The sequence below is a fragment of the Semicossyphus pulcher genome, unplaced genomic scaffold (assembly GCF_022749685.1).
Source record: "Semicossyphus pulcher isolate SPU_LCO1_2020_fin unplaced genomic scaffold, fSemPul1.0.p SCAF_12, whole genome shotgun sequence".
Classification (NCBI taxonomy): Eukaryota; Metazoa; Chordata; class Actinopteri; order Labriformes; family Labridae; genus Semicossyphus; species Semicossyphus pulcher.
This window is the reverse complement of record NW_027211626.1, coordinates 3,938,801-3,959,111: the sequence shown is the minus strand read 5'-3', so window position 1 is coordinate 3,959,111 and position 20,311 is coordinate 3,938,801. Positions and strand designations below refer to the sequence as shown.

The window sequence follows — 20,311 nt, the reverse complement described above, 5'->3', positions numbered from 1 at the left end:
GATACAGAATAAAGCAGTATCGAGGCGAACGTTTGCCTCTTTAAATTCCAGGCTGGAGACGATATTTTCGCTTTGAAAAGAAGTTGCCTTTGATGCTGCTGGTTGGGTGTCATCCTTCGTGAGAGTCGTCTGAAATACCAAAAAAAAACAAGTCGAAAGCGCAGTGCCATAATTTGAAAGCTGCCGTGCTAATGATGGAGCGCAGACAAATCACTTTTCAGGAACATTTTTCGGGACTTTGAAACCCCTTTGACTGAAGAAATAAACCAACTCGAGTTGACTGTAGAGAAGTTTAGGTTGCAGAGTGTCTCCGCCACATTGGGAGGGTTTTGGGAGCAGGCGAAGGATCCTATTTGAAATATCTACACCTTTACCCTCATACACATAATAACAAGATCATTCAAACAGTCAATTCAGGTTTCTCTAGCCCAAGTTGTTGGCTACATATACACATTTTCATCGTTTATAATGGAAGAGGATGTAGCTTAAAGTTCAGTACTTAGAGCTTTAGCTGTATTTAAAGCTCAGTTGTGCTTCATTAATACTTTTTTTTACTTTAGCTGAGGAGCCGCTCTGCAGATAGGGATTTGTCACACGTCAACAGTGTTATCCAAAACACATTCCTCAGGCACTGCAGAGCATACCTGTCTCGTGGCGGTGCTTGGTGAACGTTGGCACACACTATTTAAACATGAGGATGTGATTTATGTTACAGTAAGACGTAAAGACCTGTAGGTTACATTGGTTTCTTAGTTCCCCTGTCAGGCTCACACTCAAGTGTTTTAAAGCATCTCGCACAGATTTACTCCACATCTGTAACACTATCCTAGATATTTCCAATCCAGGGATTAAGGTTATTAGACTACTGTATAAGCTGCTATGATTATCCTGTTGGATCATTCCAGCCCGCAAGATGTAAAAGAATGGCGAGAGAGGTCTTCAGCACATCTGCTCCCACAATCCTCTCTGTTTGGGCTGTCTCCTCGGAAATATCTAGATTGGGCTATATTGTCCACGCACCATCTGTCCCCTCATTCCTCGGAAAAGCTTCATAATAAGATTAATTCAATTACTGACACCGATGCTGTTTGGGGATATTTGATTAGGAAAATTAAAACATATACAAGTGTCACGGCATCGCTCAAATAACCACAATGTTGCAAATATCTGGCTTTACAATCATTTCAAAGACATTTGTGTTGATTAGCTGAGGCAGTAGCATTTTGGAAAACTGGCTTAATCACTTTTGGCAGAGATTGAAATGAAAAATTAATTCCAACTATCAAACTGTGTGTAAAATATTCAGCAGCGTCCAGTTAGTGACGTGTTTTCCATCAGCCAGCAGTGGTTGGTCTGCCAGAGAGGGTAGGCGGAGCTAAGTGGCTGCTTTTCCGGTCTCTGCGAGTGTTGCGAGTAAACAGTAATCTACTATGGCTGAACAAACAAAGACTACAAATACAACTTCAAAAATAAGTGAAAATTCAAAGAAAAAGAAACAAACTCGACGCTCAGATGAAGCAAACAGTCTGAAAATGAAAGCGACCGTCAGCCAGGAAAATCAAGAGTTACAAACGGAGCCAACCGTGGACGTCACACATGCAGCTCTGTCTGGCTACTGGGAAGTGTGCTCCTGAAATTACCGTTTATAACCACAGGTGCCACCAAAGAGAACGAAACTGAGATTAAAATGAAAAAACCTGAACTTGGTGATTCAAAGGAGATCAAAGATATAGCCAACAATACTCTGAAGTGTTCCCCCACTCAGGAAGTGGCAAGTTCTAACCTGCCCAGTGGCTAACTGATCAGGGTGCTCAAAATTAAAACTCATGTACTAAAGTAGTTCAGTCAAACAAATCCAAGCAAGCAGTAACAACTTAAGATGTAACAAAAGAGATGACTGCCAAACCCTCATGGACATGCTATAGCCTACCGGACGAGCCCCCAATTGTTGCACACTTTCACCTAGCGTTTCCATAAACACTGGAAACAAGGGGAAGCAGCTAACTTGGCTCTGTCCCATATGAAATTGTGTCTGTCAGCATTTTTCACAAATCTGTTGTACTTTGTTCATCCAATCCAAACAAAAGGATATAAATAACTATTAATGTACCATGCTGGAAAGTAGACTTCAGACAGAATCAGGCTAGCTGTTTACACTTGTAGCGTTTGTTCTAAGCTAGCCAAACGCATTTATAAACATACCCAACTGTATTCAGGTAGAGAATTATTATCCTGCTAATAAGTGGTGAAATGACACCAGAATGTCATTCTGCCAGTTACTCAGCACTGTTATTTAGAGGAAGCCAGTGTCTCTCATTAAATGATATAACATGTGTATTGTTCTGAAAGTGTATGTGGCACCAGTGACCGACTCTGAGATGCTGAGAGTAGAAATTGCACAGTATAGCCACAGCTGCGGGAGCTATCAATTTCCATCAGAGTGGCTGGTCCCTCGGCCTGTTTCCTCTCTCTCCACTCTCACTGTTGCTTGAGGAGGATAATGAGGAAGATGGTGAGCTGTGTAATACCACTAACACTCCTCGGATAGATAGATGCATTAGGTTTAGGCTGTGGTGCTAAGAGATGAGCCCTCACTTATACTCATTACTCTTGATTTGCTTCAAATTGTAATTTAACAACAAATCGATCCTCTGGTAGCTCTGACCTTTGCTGGAAGGCTTTTACATTTTCCCTTAAAGCGCCTCTGCGACAAGGGATTTTAGAGCAGTCTTTCTGCTACTGTTTTCCAATTCTACAGCCGTCTAATGGGCTCGCTGAGGAGTCGGGACTTTCTGTTCTTGTGCGTTACTGCATGTAAGGTAATGACATAGCAAAAGAAAAGAATGACACTCATTACAATTGAGGTGAGACACATTTTAGAATTTAATGGACCTACATGTGTTTATTTCAGAGGTCATGTAGAGACTGAGTTGCATGATGGTAAGTGAAGGATCTCAAGCCTCAGTTGGACGTCTAACTTGCCAGACAGAATGCTGTTTGTCAGTGAAAAAGTATGCAGGAGCTTTTCGTCTATAACTTAGAAGTTGAAGCTTTAGAGCAGCAGAGTTTGTTTGTTGCACCCTAAGAAGGCTCGACTCTCATTGGTCATTGAACACCAGAATTTGGCGACGTCATTTCCTGAGGTCATTTAGTGTCACTCGATCATTCTCAAGCTTTTTCCGGCATGTGCAGCCGTCCACTTGCAAATATTTTAGTAGCTCATTTAAAGAGACGTCCAAATATTTATATGAATTTCTTTTGCAAAGAGAGTTTTAACTTTTGCACAATGAAACATAGCGGTGGCTGACCTACTTTTTGAAAGCTTGCATGATAAACTGCTTCAGTTTGAGGCTATTAAATATGGAATTGAACTGCTTTCATTAGGAAGCGTCAGTTGCTCAATAAATTATATAATTTAATAATATTGACCAAATTACTTATTTTCATTGAATGACACTGACATTAAAGTGACTCTATCATCTCCTAACTGATCGGTATTAGAAATAAGCATGGCACCGTTAGAGACGAGATTAAGTTCTCCCGAGTGATGACTCTATGAATCATTCTATTACGGATGCAGGACATGAACACACACACCGTTTTTTGATGTCAGACCTATTATTAAAAGTTTGAGCTGAAGTCTGACTGCACAACTTTCTAGGAGAGATTGGGGCCATTTGTTTTAGAGCTGCTACATTACACACACAATTAGGCTCTCTTAGAACAGGCTGCACACATCTTTTTTTATAATGGAAAGCAATTATTGAAATGCAGCTATGACTGCAAATTTCATAAAGCAGACAAGAAAAAGAAGGAAGGTGATACCAACACTCACATTTACACGTTTCTAATGACTTTGTGATTGTTTACTTGATTGTAAACATTTCCTTCCTGAAGACACAAGAATAATGACGGTATTTAAAAGGGTTTAATGGCACTAATCATTTGATTTGGGGTTGTCTTTAGGCTAGTCCACAATAACAGAGTGCTTGTTTTAATCTTTTCTGACTCTTTATTGTTAGTCCAGCTGAAACAAGGCAGTGTTTGAGGCAGAACAAAAAGTAGTAGAACATTCAACAAAGCTACAAAGCGAGCGCGGCGACGCCGATGACATTAAGAGTGCAGGACAGAAGGTTGATTCAGTCAGACAGGATGTTCTAAAATTGTCAAATGGCAGAGAAAAATGAATTATATCTCTTGCAGGATGTTGTGTCTACTGAATGTGACACATGTTCCTTCATGTGAAATGTGGCGTCACCCTGAACCCTTCCCTGCTCTCGCCGTGTCTCCTCAGCCAGCTGCATTCAGACGTGGATGTCTTAATGACATTTTGTCCAGCTGGCTGATAGTAGCCGTAATAGTGGATTTGAGTCTGGCGTTCTACGGACTGTCACTTTGGCCTTATTCAGCTGTCACAGCTCTGAGCTCGCGGTCAGGGCATCAAGGTGTTGAGGAGTCACAAACATGTCTGCAGGAGAAAAAAAAAAAGATCCACAGATTTATTTACCTCCTTAATTTCTTTCTGCTGTCGCACACCAGATGTGTCATATATTTAAAGTCATTAATTTGAATAGCAATGTAATTATTTTCCCTGAGCCACACACCATGTCGACGATCAACAGCACACCACCATCAGAGATGCAGATCGTCTGATAGACAGTTGAGTGCATTTTGGTGTAGTGTTACCAGCACAATAGCACTGGGATCACTTTGTCAAGGGGATTAAATGGATTTACGTCTCTGGATTAGGATGTAACCAGCTGGGTACATTTGTGAAAGGAAGTGTGTGTATGTGTGTGTGTGTGTGTGTGTGTGTGTGTGTGTGTGTGTGTGTGTGTGTGAGAGATAGGGGGCTTGTTTTAATGGTCTCTGTCAGGTGATACTGCTGTTAGAGGAAAAGCTTCTTTTCTTCAGAAACACCACAGAGTGAAACATCGTGAAGGTGGCACATGAATCTCTGCTGGACAGAACTGACCAGAATTATCTTCTTGTTGCACCATCCTGTTGTTGTGTGTCGCAATTAGGAGCTTGCTGTTCTGTCTGTTTCATAGCTAATGGGGTTATAATTGTGTTTCATCGTTAAGAAAGTGTGCACAGATGAGATTTTACAAAACAGCACCACTGTACATACTGCACGCCTCTCAAGCTGCACGTGGATAATTGGATACAATTATTATTGTTCCTCTAAATCTGATCTAAATGTTTGTTTAACAGTAATTAGAGGAAGGGAATCACTAAAATACAACGTTAAATACACAATAACCTTATGCATAAGCTAAAATAAGTGCTCTTGAAGTGGCTGCTCGTTGAACTGAAATGCAGTGGGAGGAGTTTTTTTACATCGTCAAATGTTGATTCTTTTACTTTTCTCTGCTCATGTGGTCACTCTGCAACTGCTTCATGCTTGCCTTGTGTGAATGCTTTCTCAGCAGTGTGCTTTTCATCATCAAGCTAACTTTTTTGTGAACAAAATGCACGTAGAATATTCTCCCAATAATAATCATTGATCTACTGTAGATGTCCAAGCAAATTAAGAATATTGTCACGATGCAAAAAGCTGCACATAAATTCAATTTGACTAAATTTCATTTATATGCACAAATTTCAAGCTTCTTATTATCTTCAAGATTATGTTAAATATTTGATATTTTAAAGGGCTTGAATAAATGAGGCACTATTTTAATAATGTGCTTCATATTATGTTCGACCAATTTTACAAAAATAAAATGATTCTTCCAACGTTCAGAGAATTAGCAATCTGCTTATTTTCTTGTCATTTGTTCACAAAATGATGATTGGGATTGTTTTCTTGTGCATGGTGTCTGATTTGGAAGGGGAGCCGGTGCTGATGGTAAGTTTTGGGTCAAACAATCGCTTGAATCTGGGCAAGAAACCGTTTTAAAGAGGTAGGAATTCATTTTTGCAGCGGAAATTTGGGCTTTTTTCTGCCCAACTTGGCCGCATGGTTGCAGCGAGTGGATAACAGGAGCGTCTTTTGTTGTACAAATATTGATCAGACATTGCATGCTGCTGTCTCTGTGATGTCAGTTCATGATTGTTTTATTAAATCAAAAAAAATGTCTCATTAATTTCTTTTTTTCCTTCCATTTTGTACCATTTTTTCCTGCTTTTATGATTTTAAATATTAAATCTGGAGTCAGTCTGCAGGGAAATGATAAGTGCTGAATGATGGATAGAACTGATGACTGATTATCCTTTGCTCTATTTTAGGCAGTCGGGCTCTTACAGTCTCATTTCACTGGTTTTGCATGTTTCCAGTCACATCCTTTTGTAGCATGACATTTACCTTCCCTGTTTGCTGGTACTTCACCTACATGTTATTCTTCGGTCGTCTTTATTAGAGACGCATTCAACATTTTTCACATCTACAGACTTCACATCGATTGCAGATATTAATGTCCGGCCACTTTTATCTAAAGGGGAATCTACACAGGCAACGTATTTTTGACACGCGTGTGCCGGGACAGAACCGCTCCAATGTTATTCAATGCTGCAATCAGCCGCGTATGCTGCGCGGGAGGCGGGCGAGATGCACGAGTAATTTTCTGTTGCTCCGTTAGTTTTACGTGTCAAGTCTATTTTTCTCCGCTGCTGTGCGTCAGTGAAGCGTAGAAAGCCGTAAATGCAATGCACAACGATGTGAGCTCTTTATTTTAACTAACTTCGATTTCAGTTTCCTGTTGAAGTTATTGAGCGGCTCAATGAGCAGGCAAGATTAATTTGTAAGAGCAGTGAAGATGTATATGTCCTCAACATCTGGGTAAACCAATCGTATTAATTAATTCTCATTTGACATCTACATCCGACAGAAATACAGAGTTTATGCACAATTAATAAATAAGTCTACAAGTCGGTTGCAAAGTTGTCTTCTTCTACTGTTTCCGGCAGACTGCACACTTCACACACCTCCTATTTACGGCCAGGAATCGTAACTAACATCGGCTAACTTTGACACTCATCTTTGCTGTTGTCGTCATAGATGCCGCCGTGACGCTTACATGTTGCGCACGTTTGTCTGACGCTCCAGTGTCGGTGTAGATTCCCAGGAATTCTCCTTTTGCACTTCCAATCTGTGCTCACTTGTTATTGCTGTCACTTCTGTGATCAAGTCACCGTTGCAGTCTGAGACCCCGCTGCCTGTTCTGACACCTGAAAGGCACTGCTACCCCACAGCCAACTCCATGTGTTTAGGTTGTTTTCTCTTGCACTGCATTTCATCACTTGTGTTGTAGAGCAGCTTTTCATTTAAAAACTGAAAACAGATTCACAGATTCCTCCATCGAGTCTGTTGAATTAAAAGGTTGTTAAAACAAAAAGTTTCAGTCCATCGTGTTTTTTAAAACAAAAGCTAAATAAATACAAGATTTGCAGCGCCGAGTGCAACAGGGTGAACCAGCCTCCAGCCTGGAGATGTGCTTTTTATCCCCTCCCCACCGTATGACTCATGATCAACACTGGTTCTTAAATCTTTTAACAGGGATGCCAGTTTTTATCTGCGGCCAACACAGACTTGTTTGAAGGAATTAAATTCTTCAAGGTTATATCAAATATTCAGAAGGGCTCGTTCAGTTACAGCTCTGTCCTGTATCCCAGGTCAGTGTGCGAGCTTAAAGGGTGGACAACACAATGAAGGCCTGTGCAGAAGTCAGCCTTTCCTCTGCAGGGGTTACAATAGGTCACTTGCATGATGTTTTATGCCTTGCATGGTTACGACATGCAACGGCCAGTACTAGTCTGCATGCTTCTTAATGAATGTCTTCCTCTCTTTCTCTTTGCCTGTCCGTGCTTCCAGAAGACAACAATGCTGAAGGTGGGTATTCTTACTGTTGGTTTGCTAAATGTTGTATGCATACACATTGTCATGGCTAAGGCTCTCAAAGAATGTAAGCAATTGTTTAATACTGCTAAAAGCATTGGTACTCCTGGATGGTAAGTCTAATTGTTCAGGGTATGTGGGCATTAACTTACTGATTAAAGATCTCTACGGTATTAAAAGTGAGTTAAACACTGTCTTGAAAGGGGTAACAGAAGGGGATTTGGTCATGTGCACACGTAATGTGTGAGGACATCTCACACCTCTCCTGTGAAACGCTGAACTGAGAAATAGTGTAACTAAAGAGTTACACGAGAGAAACGGAAAAATAGATCTTAAATCTGGCTTACTAAATGTGTAAAATACAAATACACTGATTATTTGAGTATTTTATTTAAATAAACTTAGTGTAGATTCTTTATTGCTTGCCTTACTGGTTGTTGGTGGTAACTGTGATTATAAGCGATCTGAATCAATGTGGAAGTATCAGCGGTTTATGTTTGAATATGTCTTGTTGGTAAGTATCATATCATAAAAACTGACTTTTGATGACTCCTCTTTATGAACCAGACCATACTTCATTTACTAATCATATTGGGAGCCCAAGGGGATGGATCAGACATGTGAAAAACAGCAGGCTAATGACAACATACTCTCTATAGCAGGAAGAAAAGCTTGCTAATAGAAAGCACTGGAGTTAGCCAGCCAGCTAACGTAAAGCCCCAATCTTTACCAACTGCTTGGATTTGCCAGGTAGCTAGCAACAATAGCAGGCAGTTCAACAATAGCAAACACATTTCAGCTCTTTCAGGTGTTTGAAGCAGTGGTTCTCAACTGGTCTGTTCTCGGTACTAGGGATGGGGACGAATAATCAGGTACTCATTGTTGACGTCATTATTCGAGTAACGTTAGACTACTCGCAGACCTGCTCACGTGTTGTTTTCGGCGAAAATTGTTGTAACTCAGTTAGCTTAGCAGGAAAAGTGCAATATGTGGTGTTAAACTTTTATATCATAGAAATAGTTTGATGCTTCACCACACGCGCTTAAAGCACAAGGAGAAGCCAGCGGGGACAGAGAGCAGGCAGTCTCGCATCACATCATTAGCACACGTCGTGATGATGACACCAGAGCGAATAACGAACATGGTGACTGGAGATATGCTCCCATTAAGTGGAAGGAGAAGGCTTCCGTGAGCTCATGGCGTTTGTTGAGCCGGAGTACAAGGCACCGTCACGCCGGACAACAGTTACCGGGAGGTCCGTGTCCAACATATGTTTTTTTGACAGTAAAAAATTGCGAGTACTCGATTACTCATTCATAAGGCAGTTAGATTACTTGAATATTGAGATGACTGGAAATGTTTTAACCACTTCAACCACTTATTTAATGAATAATGGTGCAGTTTGGACCTGAGACGGAACAAAACATCACCGTATGTCATCATCACAGTATAATAGTCGAGCAAAATGACCAGCAGGTAGCAGTGCGTAAGAGAAAAATATCCCCTCTACAATTTATTCAACAGAAATAAACTAACACAGTGGAACATAAACGCAGCTGCTGTCTGTAGTTTCAATCAGTAGATACAACTTCACTACTACTGCATGCACGTCACAGGAAACCCATATCCTTCACAATAAAAGCGCAGCACGGACTTTCTGCTACAACTTGCTTGTTTTCAAGCACACGCCTGCGACCAACTGAAGACAGCTCCACGACCCACTTTTGGTTCCCGAGCCGCCAGTTGAGAACCACGGTTAAAGTGAAAAAAAGCATGATACCTGAATGTAAAAAGAAATGAGATAAAATGGATTCAGCAGCCAAACAAAACACTTAGAGGGCTGACGTTTCATGGTTATTATTGGTTTACTGTGTCAATTAAATAAATGTAAAACAATTAAAGAGCTTATTGAAGCAATTTGTACTCATTGCTACTCACAAGCGCACGTAGGATTTGCAATCAAGTTTTCTTTGTGACACAAGCATGACTCATGTGGACAGTTGATGAAGGCCAAGGTAAAACAGTCCTCGGCTATATTTGTGTGCAGGGACTGTTGTTGGTAGGTGGGACGAGTGTTTTTGTGTACTTGTCATCTTAGAGAGAGAAAAAAGGTCAACCTGAATTTAGATTTCTGAATGATGACTCGTAAGTGGCTGATGATGCATTGCAACCTGCTCCGGTTGACTACATGCTCATCACGCTAACCCTGTCTGTGCACCCTCCTCTTCCTCTCCGTCCTCCTCTTCCCTATCCCGACGCTCCTCAAGTTACACAGACATCTGCTCTGAAAGAGATGCCTGCGTGTCGGTGTCACACAGCTTCCCATGATCCCTTGTTCTCTGCTGACTGTGCTCTTGTTTTCCTTTAAGGTCTGGCACACCTGATGATGGGCGACCAAGGTATGAGCTCTGTTCCTTATTCCCGCCGTTCCTCCATTGTCCCTCCTCCTCCCATTGTGCTCAGAAATGTGTGAACCTCTAACTCCCGCGCGGTGCTCCGGCTTGAAGCTTCAGATATGAGCTGTCATTTCACTTATTTTGAATGACCTAGTTGGTTTCATTCTCCCAGCGACATCTTATTTTTTATTTTTTTCACATGACCTCTTTTTCAAGCTCATTTGGCTTTCTTCTCCGCACTCTGCCGGGTGTCATTTCTCCTCATCTTTTCTTTCCTTTTAATTATTCACATCTACATTTGGATGTTTTATGATGATGTGGTTCAAGCGAAGGCACATTAGCATTAAAATTATTAGGATTTAATGCATGGTGGAGGACCGACTTTTCCAACTAATCCTACATCTGTCCTTGCTGCTGTAATGCATGTTAGTGTCTGCACAGAAGGTCTGTCCATTCTGTCGCCAACTCTCCATTTATGCTTCTTCATACCCTCATCACGCAGCATAGCAGGGATGTGAAACATTGTACTTATCCTTCCACTTTCCTCCTGTTGCTGCCACCATCTCCTCTCTTAGATTTGCACATATAGGTAGCCATCAAGCCTCTTTCTCCTGTCGCCTGTCCCTTTCCAACTTGACACTTACGAGTGTCTCCTCTCCTTTTGTTCTTCCTTTTGTCTGGAATCTGCTTTCTTCATGGAACATTTCATCAAATCTCATAGGTAAAAGTAAAGGTACTACCCTCTTAATTCTCTGAATTCCTAAAGCTACCACAGCAGTGTTTGTGGCTTTATATACTCATGCTTAACAAAGTATATAAGGTCATTGGCATTTTTCAAAAATTGCTTTCTAACTCTTAACGAAAGCTTTTCAAGGTAGGTGTCGCTTCACTTTGCATCCACGCTTAAGTTGTCACCTGTTTCTTTTCTGCTTGACGCATGGGAATCATAAATGAGCCTCACATGGGGACATGAACACAATAGTTGCTGCCCTAGTTCCAGTGCAACACCACCACTCAGGGGTAACTACCCTCTTTGTGTTGGAGTAATGGGGGTTTGGGGTTGTGCGTGAGGTTTGATCATAGTGTTGTGGGCCTCCCATCCCGGCTGTGATCCTCACCTCCTCTCCCTGTGGGGTAAGTGGACTTCTGATCTTTGCTATTTGACTCTCCTCCTCAGGGCAGAGAGGGGAACCTTGGCTTCTAAGGTCCCTACTGAGCATTCAAGGTAAAACTTTGATTCTTCTAAGTTTGTAACTGCAGTAAAGACACATTTAGCAAGTCATCATAAGCTTACTGAAGTGTGGGAGACTTGAATGTCAGTGGTTTAATAAATGGAGAGTGACATCTAACACTGTATAAGTTGAATTTTGAAAAGTAGTGATTAACACAGTGACTTTCAAGTTTTCCATCTGCATTCTGAAATATCTTTTCTTCATGATTTTGCCTGCTCTTTTATTGCTTTGACATTTACTATTCTTATAAGTTGTAGTCTTGCAATTTCATATAAGCGTGTTTCAAACATTTCCGTATACTTTTTACTTTACACAGAAAATATTTGTGTTATGTGAAATGCTAAATAAACTTGTGAAGCATCACCTGAACAGGTAAGTCTTCAAACTGCCATGTGAAGCTTTACTTTATGCTGTGTGAACAGGAATCGTAGCATTTGTAACGTCATATATCAGGATATTCTCATTCCCAACGGACACTTTGTTTGGCCTCCGGCGTCACATGCTGACACACAAGGTACCCTTCAGACGCACTGGGCTTTAAACTAACTGTAACCCTCCAGCTCCAATATCAGATGCTCAAAGAAACTGCATGTATAGAAAGTCAGCTTAAAGTTATAATCTCAAAGATAACAGACATTTATTTAAATAAAAATCTTTGAGATTATTACTTTAACGTTAATTTTGCCTGATCTTAACCAAACAGACTTTAACCACATGTTAAATAGGAAGAAGCCCCTACCATGTGTGTCCGTATAGACAGAGACTCTCTTTGGCGCCCGCACGAGATGCAAAAGGAATATCTTGTGTGTCCGAATGAGACACCGAAGGACGTGACAAAGTGTTTGCATTTACCGACCTGGAATGAGAACTCATATACCGCTGCCCCTGAGCTGCGTGATACATGTGGTTAACATTCACACACAAACACAATCAAAGGGATTAAACCGCTGCCTATTATATAATGTAGAGATTGATTTTTCCATCACCAAAGGTAAGTGTCTTTTTTATAGTTCTGCTGGTTTTTATGGTTTTGCGAATGGATGCATACGAGTTGGCTTCTCTTTACACACACAGCTGACATACATTGAACATTGGACAAAGGGTCAAGCACTTACCTGTGTGGAAAAACAAGTCATCAAGTCGCACTAATGATATAATTGAGAGACTTTTTGACTACTCTCTTAAGCGTCGAATTGTTGACGAGTCAAATAAGACAATTAAACCTCTTGTAGACTTCCTATACACACTTGATGCACACTGCTATCTTCATTGTACACTATAAGGCCACTCTACTGAAACCCACAGGTTTTTACTACACGACACCGAACACTCGTCTTACTGTAGATGTAGCAGAAGGAAAGCCACAGGGAGAGATTGAGAGAATGCTGATGATGCACAAACCCGAGCACACTGCTTCTAATTTGGGCCATGGTTAGTCGTCCCTTGTGTTACGGTGTAAAACCTTGTCACCAGTTATGTAGTGTGTGGTCGCAAACACACATCCCCTTCGAGTATTAAACCTATGAGTGAGGACAGTGTCTGTATTCATTGTCTGCTTTAATCTTGTGAGAATATAGTGTATTATGTCGGCCCCCCCGAGGTGCTCCTGTGTCGTGTTAACCACTTGTAAGGTTTATCCTCTGTTTCATGGCTGCTCCCTGGAGGATGGAGTAGTTTGTCTCTGTGGTGTACCGACACAGGGTTCCTAAAACCTGGCTTGCATCCGGCCTTAGAGCGCGGGGCATACAGTGGGATAAGTCATAATACTGCTGGCACACAAATCACAGGGTATTTAATTGCTGTCATCACAATAAACTGCCATGTGCAGCTTAAGAGGGACCGCAGGCTGTGCAGGCAGGCTTACAGGTACAACAGGGCTATTTCTAAATTAGTGTTCTTTCTAATGTAATTGCTTTCACTTTCCAAAGATGGAAATGGTCCCTTTTCATTACAGCAGGCACAAACAAGGGGATTTTAATGTGGTGAGGAGGCAGATCCCTTTGCTAGTGGACACAATGTTCTATTTTACATGTCTAATGAAATGGATGTTTCCAATGCACTACTGCCCTTCTTCCCCTTTTGTGCAATGCTGCAACACTGGGGCCTTTTGTGAGGGTGAGACACTCGTGTAAGGCTGATTAATACCTTCAAAAAGTTTCACATTGCAAAGGTTCGGCTGCTTTATTGTTGCATCTTATACATCTGTGCTAGAGATGTAGATACTGAACATGAACTGTGATAATTTCACAGCCTTTGTAGGATGCCATGTATGTGTGTGTGTCTCTTTATGTTGAGCGAATGAAACCTAAGCCACATGAGACACAAACAATGGCGTGATCACTGTATGCTCTGCACATATTAGCAGTGCTACAGAATGACTAATTAAATCACATGCATAAGCCTATAGAAGTTAGATTTATGCACAGTTCTATGCTCACGATGAAATAAACATCACAAAAAGCCAAAGAAGCAGAAGCTATAGATTTCTAATGTCGGTATCCCATCTAATCCGGGACATGTTGACTTAACCCTGAAGAAGAAGCATCTTGTAAGGAGATGTGCATATGTTTGCATTCCTAATGGAATTGTATAGTACTTAAGCCGGGATTCAGCGCAGCTCCGACTGAGTGCTGTCGGAGTGTGTTTAGGTCAGTGAGAGACATTGAAAAAGCCTCACTTAACATGCAGTATGTGGGTTTTTGAAGTACTGCTCGTTTACTTCAACGCAAGCTCAGTTAGACACTTTAGTGTCCAATATAATGCAGTTTCACCACCTGGGTAACAGCAAGAGGTCATAATCGTTTCAAGTGCTCTAACACGACATGCTTTAACTCACACACTCGAAAACACAAAGCAGCTACAGCAGGATGCAGTATTTGCATTTTGAATATTCTCAGTTGGTCAAAATGTCATTTAAACCTCCCTTACTGTGAAGTTAAAGTTCATATCTGTAACTTATTTATAAGAATTACCATCATCAGTTAGAGATTCTTTAAATACCAGCTCCCTCATGTTTTAAGACATATAAAATGCTCTGCTTGAAATAATAAATAGTTTTTTTCTGCAAAATATGTTTTTACCTTTTACCTTGTAAAAATCCTCCCAAGGCATCTCCTCTTTCTCCCTCATTAATCACAGAATCTGCATAGGCCCCGCCCACTGTGTGCTACGTTTCTCCTTTCGTAAAATGTCAGCCGAAAACAAAACACGTCTCTGCCAACGTTTAGTGCCAACTTGTTGAAACTTAGCTAGAGACTTCTTAGCTGAGACTTCTTTCAGATTGTGAATGGAGTTGATTGATTGATTGATTGATTACTGTCAGTACATAAGCAAATAGGTTGAATCTGATATCAAAACCTTCATGTATTAAGTGCTGTTTCAAGAGGTAAACACAACAGCCAGATGCTCCATTTGACCTTTAGTGATATTAAAAGAATCAACCTTTAACAGATTTTTATCTGTTTACCAAAAATATTTACTTTTAAATCTTAAAGCCCAGCTCCAGTCATGTTTTACGACATATATAAAATGCTCTGCTGGAAATAATAAATTGTGTCTGATGTGTTTTTTCTGCAAAATACGTTTAATTACCTTGTAAAAATCCTCCTAAAGCATCTCCTCCTTCTCCCTCATTACAAATTCCTGAAACTGCATAGCCCCGCCCACTATGCACATTTCCAACCGCGAAAACAAAACACGGCTCTGCCGTCGTTCAGTGGCAACTTGTTGAAACTTAGCTGCTTGAAATGTAGTAATTAGTAGTAGTAGCGTTAACGTTAGTAGTCAGTCGTGAGTTTGCAAAAATGACTATGACGGTTACAGCTGGCTCGCGCATCGCCGAAGTGGTTGCCATAGGTTGCACATAATAGCGTCATTCCGTCCATTAACAGGATTGGCTCCTTAGGTTTGTGACGTCTCAAACCTGCCAATCTGAAAACGTGTTGTTCGGCCTGTCCTTGGTACACTGCAGTTTAAAAGCAGACAGGCCCAGCCATGGAGATGACTGCTGATGTTGTCCCTGATATGTCTTGTAGCACATGAGAAACACCACATGGAGATGTTTACAAGGTTAAACACTTGATTTTACCTTAAAGGGGGTCTTTAAGTTGCCATGAATTGACACGTTTTCCATCAGCCAGCAGTGGTTGGTCTACCAGAGAGGGTAGGCGGAGCTAAGCAGCTGCTTTTCCGGTCTCTCCAAGTGTTGCGAGTAAACAGTAATCTACTATGGCTGAACAAACAAAGAAAAGATGGATGACTACAGATACAACTTCAAAAATAAGTGAAAATTCAAAGAAAAAGAAACAAACTCGACGCTCAGATGAAGCAAACAGTCTGAAAAGGAAAGCGACCGTCAGCCAGGAAAATCAAGAGTTACAGCCGGAGCCAACCGTGGACGTCTGGTTATCTGGAAAGCATACGCCCGCAATTGCCTTTTATCCCCATAAGGTGCCGCCAAATAGAAAGAACTTCGAGATTATAACTTTAAGTCTTACACTTTGGTAACTTTGATGTCACCTTACAGCTGTCAAATGGAAAGGTCATGGAGCTTAAAGCTGTCAAAGAAACCTAAAATAAGCGTCCTAATCCTCGTTCATGATGCATGGAGGCCTTTCTGGCTGCTTCTGACAGCAGTACGGGTCATTTTCTGATATGGGTTTGCTTTCCTGTAGTGACCTCAGCAGGGTTATGTGTCTGAGCGAAGGGCAGCAGAGCAGCAGGTTAAGAAAACGCAGCAGAGCAGTGCGAGTTGCTTCCAAACAGGCTTTTTCCTCTTACATTTGCGTTGACAGATTTCTGAGATGACAGCTCGAATTTGCCGGTTGTCAGAGTAGGGCAACATACTTTCACACATATGACTCTATACATGTCAGTTGAGAATAACGTCCATTATGACAAGCAAAGGCTCGATTTGTCAGTTTTATGTAAGAGATGTTCACACTGTCATCTTTGGCTAAAAGGGGTGTGTGTGTGTGTGTGTGTGTGTGTGTGTGTGTGTGTGTGTGTGTGCCATCGTGTGTTTGATATCAGTGATGGTGGGGTAAAAAGCATCGCTATGAAGGAGAGAGATTGTTTGAAAAGCGTGAGTCCCACTCCCTTAAGTCTGCAATAGAGCCGCTCTGTCTTCCTGTGTTACTTCCTGAGGCTCTGGAAGCCTTGACATACTGTATGTTTGTCACATTTTCTGAGATCCTGATTAGATTTTCGTGTCCAACAGAGACGATGAGACATAAAGGTTTCTAATATTTGAGGATGACAGCTGGAACCAAAGAGTATCCCATCTGAAACACACGACACCTTTGCAATGAAAATGCAACAAGTTCTCTCAGATAATGTAGAACGGCATGTCAGAGTGCAACTTGTCAAGCCTTGTCTGCTTTCTTTATCTGACAGGTAACACGATACCATGTGGTGTGCGTTGAATCAACAACAGATGTTGCCTTTGTAGCTTCACATGAAACCTGGAAGACTGTCAGTGAGATCCTTTCAGCTCCATTGACTCCCCCAGGATTACAATTTCTCAGCTTTAACCCGAGATATAAGCAAGTCTATGGTTGCAGTTGGTTCTTTTTAAATGGATGCTAACCTGTTAGGCAGGTATATGGTTAGGTTGTTAAAAAAAAGTCCAAGCCGTCCTTTAGGTAGTGCTCATTTCTGACGGTATTTCTTTGAGGGCAGTCTAGTCAAGTGAAGTCTCGTCTTTACCAACAGAAATCTGCATTTGAACACAATCTGTAGACGACGGAGGGTCCATGGTGTCGGAAGAGTTTCCGCTGGTTTCCGTTTGTCATCCGAGTAGTGTCGTCAACTAGTCCTTGTGGAGAAAAGAGGCAGAACACGTCGGCCGGAACGCATCCCAGAACCATTGCTTATAGCCATCATTGGGCGATCATTTAGCATCATCTGCAGCTAACAATCCCAAGGCAGATGTCGTCTCAACTCCATTCTCGCATCCCAATAGTTGGACTGTAAGACATAATAATCACATGGAAAACAATGGTCCAGATATCGTTTATTGCTTACCTAAATCACCACTGGCTACGCCCAAAAATTGGCCATCGATCGAGGCGGCTATATCATCATCAAACAATAGCCACTTGGTTCTGTGATTGCGTATACTCACTTGCACTTTTAAAAACAACAGGAGTTGATCTAAAGTGCTTAACGGCCAGTCTACATGGTTTCAGAAACGGCCACAGAACAGGTATACCGTGGAGACATAATGCAATAAAAGGCAATCATACTTAATGTCATACAATACAAAAAACACTTACAGCATCAATAATGAAGGCTTTCTAACAGTATTAGACATTTATAATGATGTCTGAGAGCCGTTAGGCAAGTTAAAATGATGTAGAAACGGAGACTAAGTTGAAAGCATTTAGTCAGAGATAATAATACCTTATCGTGAGCGGTCATCTGGACTCATTTTGTAGAGTGTCACAGGAAGTGCTGTTCGAGAAGCTGACGCAGAATTTTCAGCAGATACTCAATCGGGTTCATCTCGAGGTCTTGGCATATGAACAACATCATCGCCATCTGCTCTGTAAACAACAAACTTAAGAGCTTCACTGGATTTTATTCAGCAACAAAAATCTGTGGCTGTTTGTTTTTCCCAATCGGAAAATGGTTGTAAACGTTTAATGTGCCATTCTTTTTTGGTGAAATTACTTTAATATTACTTTTCAACGGCCTAAACGAGATTTACCGCCGTGAGGGCAAACTACTGTAAACTAAGACTTCCTGTATGCAGGCTGAACCTCTCCAGCAGGCTTTTAAATATGAGTGAAGTAGACTCCAAGTGCTTACAGAAACATATGGACCTGCTTTTATATGTAAGTGTTAGGTTGCAGTTTCTGTCATACCCAACCGTCTTACTAAGACAAACTCAGCAAGAAATTAAAAATATGGTTGCAAGGGAAAACATTCACTCACAGGGTCACAGCTTTGCCCAGCTCTGGGTTTAAGTCTCAGTGGCTATTTGCTGAGAAGACGTGTTTAAGCGAACCTTTATTATGCAACCTTACTTAAATATTGCTGTTGACCGCCCTGAATTTGAAAGCCCATCCCTCAGCACAACAGTGGTTGCACTGCAAAAGGAAACAGCCTCCCTTAAATATGTAGAAATCCCATGTGTTGAAAATAGTAATATATGCTGATTTATAGTTGTATCCACTCTAACAACCTCACTAGCTGCAGGCAACAGACCCCTCAGGGCTGTAACTAAGAGTGTAATTGTTGCTCCATTTATAAAGAATTGGTCGACTTCTGCAGGAACAATGAAGTGGCCGTGGATACGCGCTGACTCCAGAATGCCACTGAAATTCTGTCAAAAGTAATTTCACACATATTATTACTCACGCTCCCAAATAACAAAAGTGTGAAAGGCATGATTAATACACGGGTGAGGAGGGAAGTGTGATGAGCAAGTGTTGCCATAATTATTTTGGTAATGTAGGGCTGGATGCGATCACTTTGGTCAGGTGATGCACAAATAAAAGTCTTCCATCAATGATGCAAAGATCCAATGATATTGTTTGTAGCTCTAAATTTAATCAGCCAATTTGGAACCTTATTGAACATAGGATAAAAATTACAACTAAGAATTTATATATATGAACATTTACATCTAAAGTTAAAGAGGTAATGTGCAGTTTAGAAGTGATAAAGATTAGAGGTTTTAAAAACAACAAGTTAAAGAGGGGGTATTATGCAAATTTCAATCCTTATATTTCACTCTGTGATACCTGTGGAGTAGCTTAGCATAATTTAATTAAATAAAACACAGTTTTTCTCACACTGGTGCAGGCCCTCATACAGTCTCTGCCTGAAACGACTCTCCCTTTAAGAAACCCCGCCCTTACAAGCCCGCTTCCTTCTGATTGGCCAGCTCTCCGCAGCCTGCTGAGGCTGCACTTTGTGATGTCACAAAGTGCAGCGTGTGGAAAAAACAGTGTGAAACCTGGCGTTCACAGCAGCCTGCAGACTGAGCTGAGCAGCCTGGGGATTACTCCAACATACTTTCACCTGCAGATTTGAAACTTCCGCAACGTTTAGTCTGAACATCCAACATTGTATCATTATATATGTGTCTTAACATGTGAAACAGCATAATACCCCCTCTTTAAAAATAGAAATGATCAGTGGTAAACAGACAAATACGCAGAGTTAATGGTACTGTCTAGGTCTGCATCCTATTAAAACTCAGGTTTGATGCATCTATTTATATTAAGGGTTCTTCCTTTTTCAGAGGATTTCCTTCAAATAATCTTTGGAGACCTAAACCGGCAATATTTGACATGATAAAAGAAATATTAAAGAAGTCAGACATCAACATCTAGGCCAAATTACTTGCCTAGCTGGCCTTCATGTAACCAACTTCTTACTGCAGTAAGATGAAAGCGGCACTGATGATGAAAAGACTGCAGTGAAGTTGAAAAATCTCTGAAACAGAGTTGTCAATATAGAGCCTTTGAAAAACATCTTTCTCTTCTAACACTAATTGTATTGTTTGGCCATTAGAGTTTTTCAGTTTTTATCTATGGACTTGTTATGTTTTTGGAGGCCATCTTTCTAAAATTGTTTGCAACACGAGGGCAGCGTATTTTAACTCTTGTAGAACGGCCAGAAAGTTGAGGAGCTGCCGAGTGTCTTTTACCCCGCTGAGCACAGAGAGTTTCAGGTTTCTTTGTGGTTTCAAAGAGTTGACAAATATTCACCTTTTGGTGTGTCCCTTTGCTTTTCACTGTCTCTTTTTAAACCGAGAGGCGGGACAAATACCACAAAGACCAACTGTCACATCCCACAAGTACAAGTGCTGAACAAAAAGGACTAAACATTAAGGA

At 41.1% G+C, this 20,311-nt stretch overlaps 1 protein-coding gene across 14 annotated transcripts in view; it reads left to right on the top strand.

Moving 5' to 3' along the window:
• The window catches only part of LOC138588539 (neurexin-1a), a 301,786-nt gene that overhangs the window by 13,213 nt on the left and 268,262 nt on the right, over positions 1-20,311 (top strand). For 7 of the 14 annotated variants that reach the window (XM_069658711.1, XM_069658709.1, XM_069658710.1 and 4 more), the window contains exons 3-5: positions 7,814-7,831; positions 10,207-10,236; positions 11,411-11,458. In XM_069658711.1, the coding sequence (XP_069514812.1) occupies positions 7,814-7,831; positions 10,207-10,236; positions 11,411-11,458 (96 nt within the window). The remainder of the gene's footprint in view (positions 1-7,813; positions 7,832-10,206; positions 10,237-11,410; positions 11,459-20,311) is intronic. The other 7 variants (XM_069658719.1, XM_069658715.1, XM_069658713.1 and 4 more) reach the window with 3 other exon arrangements.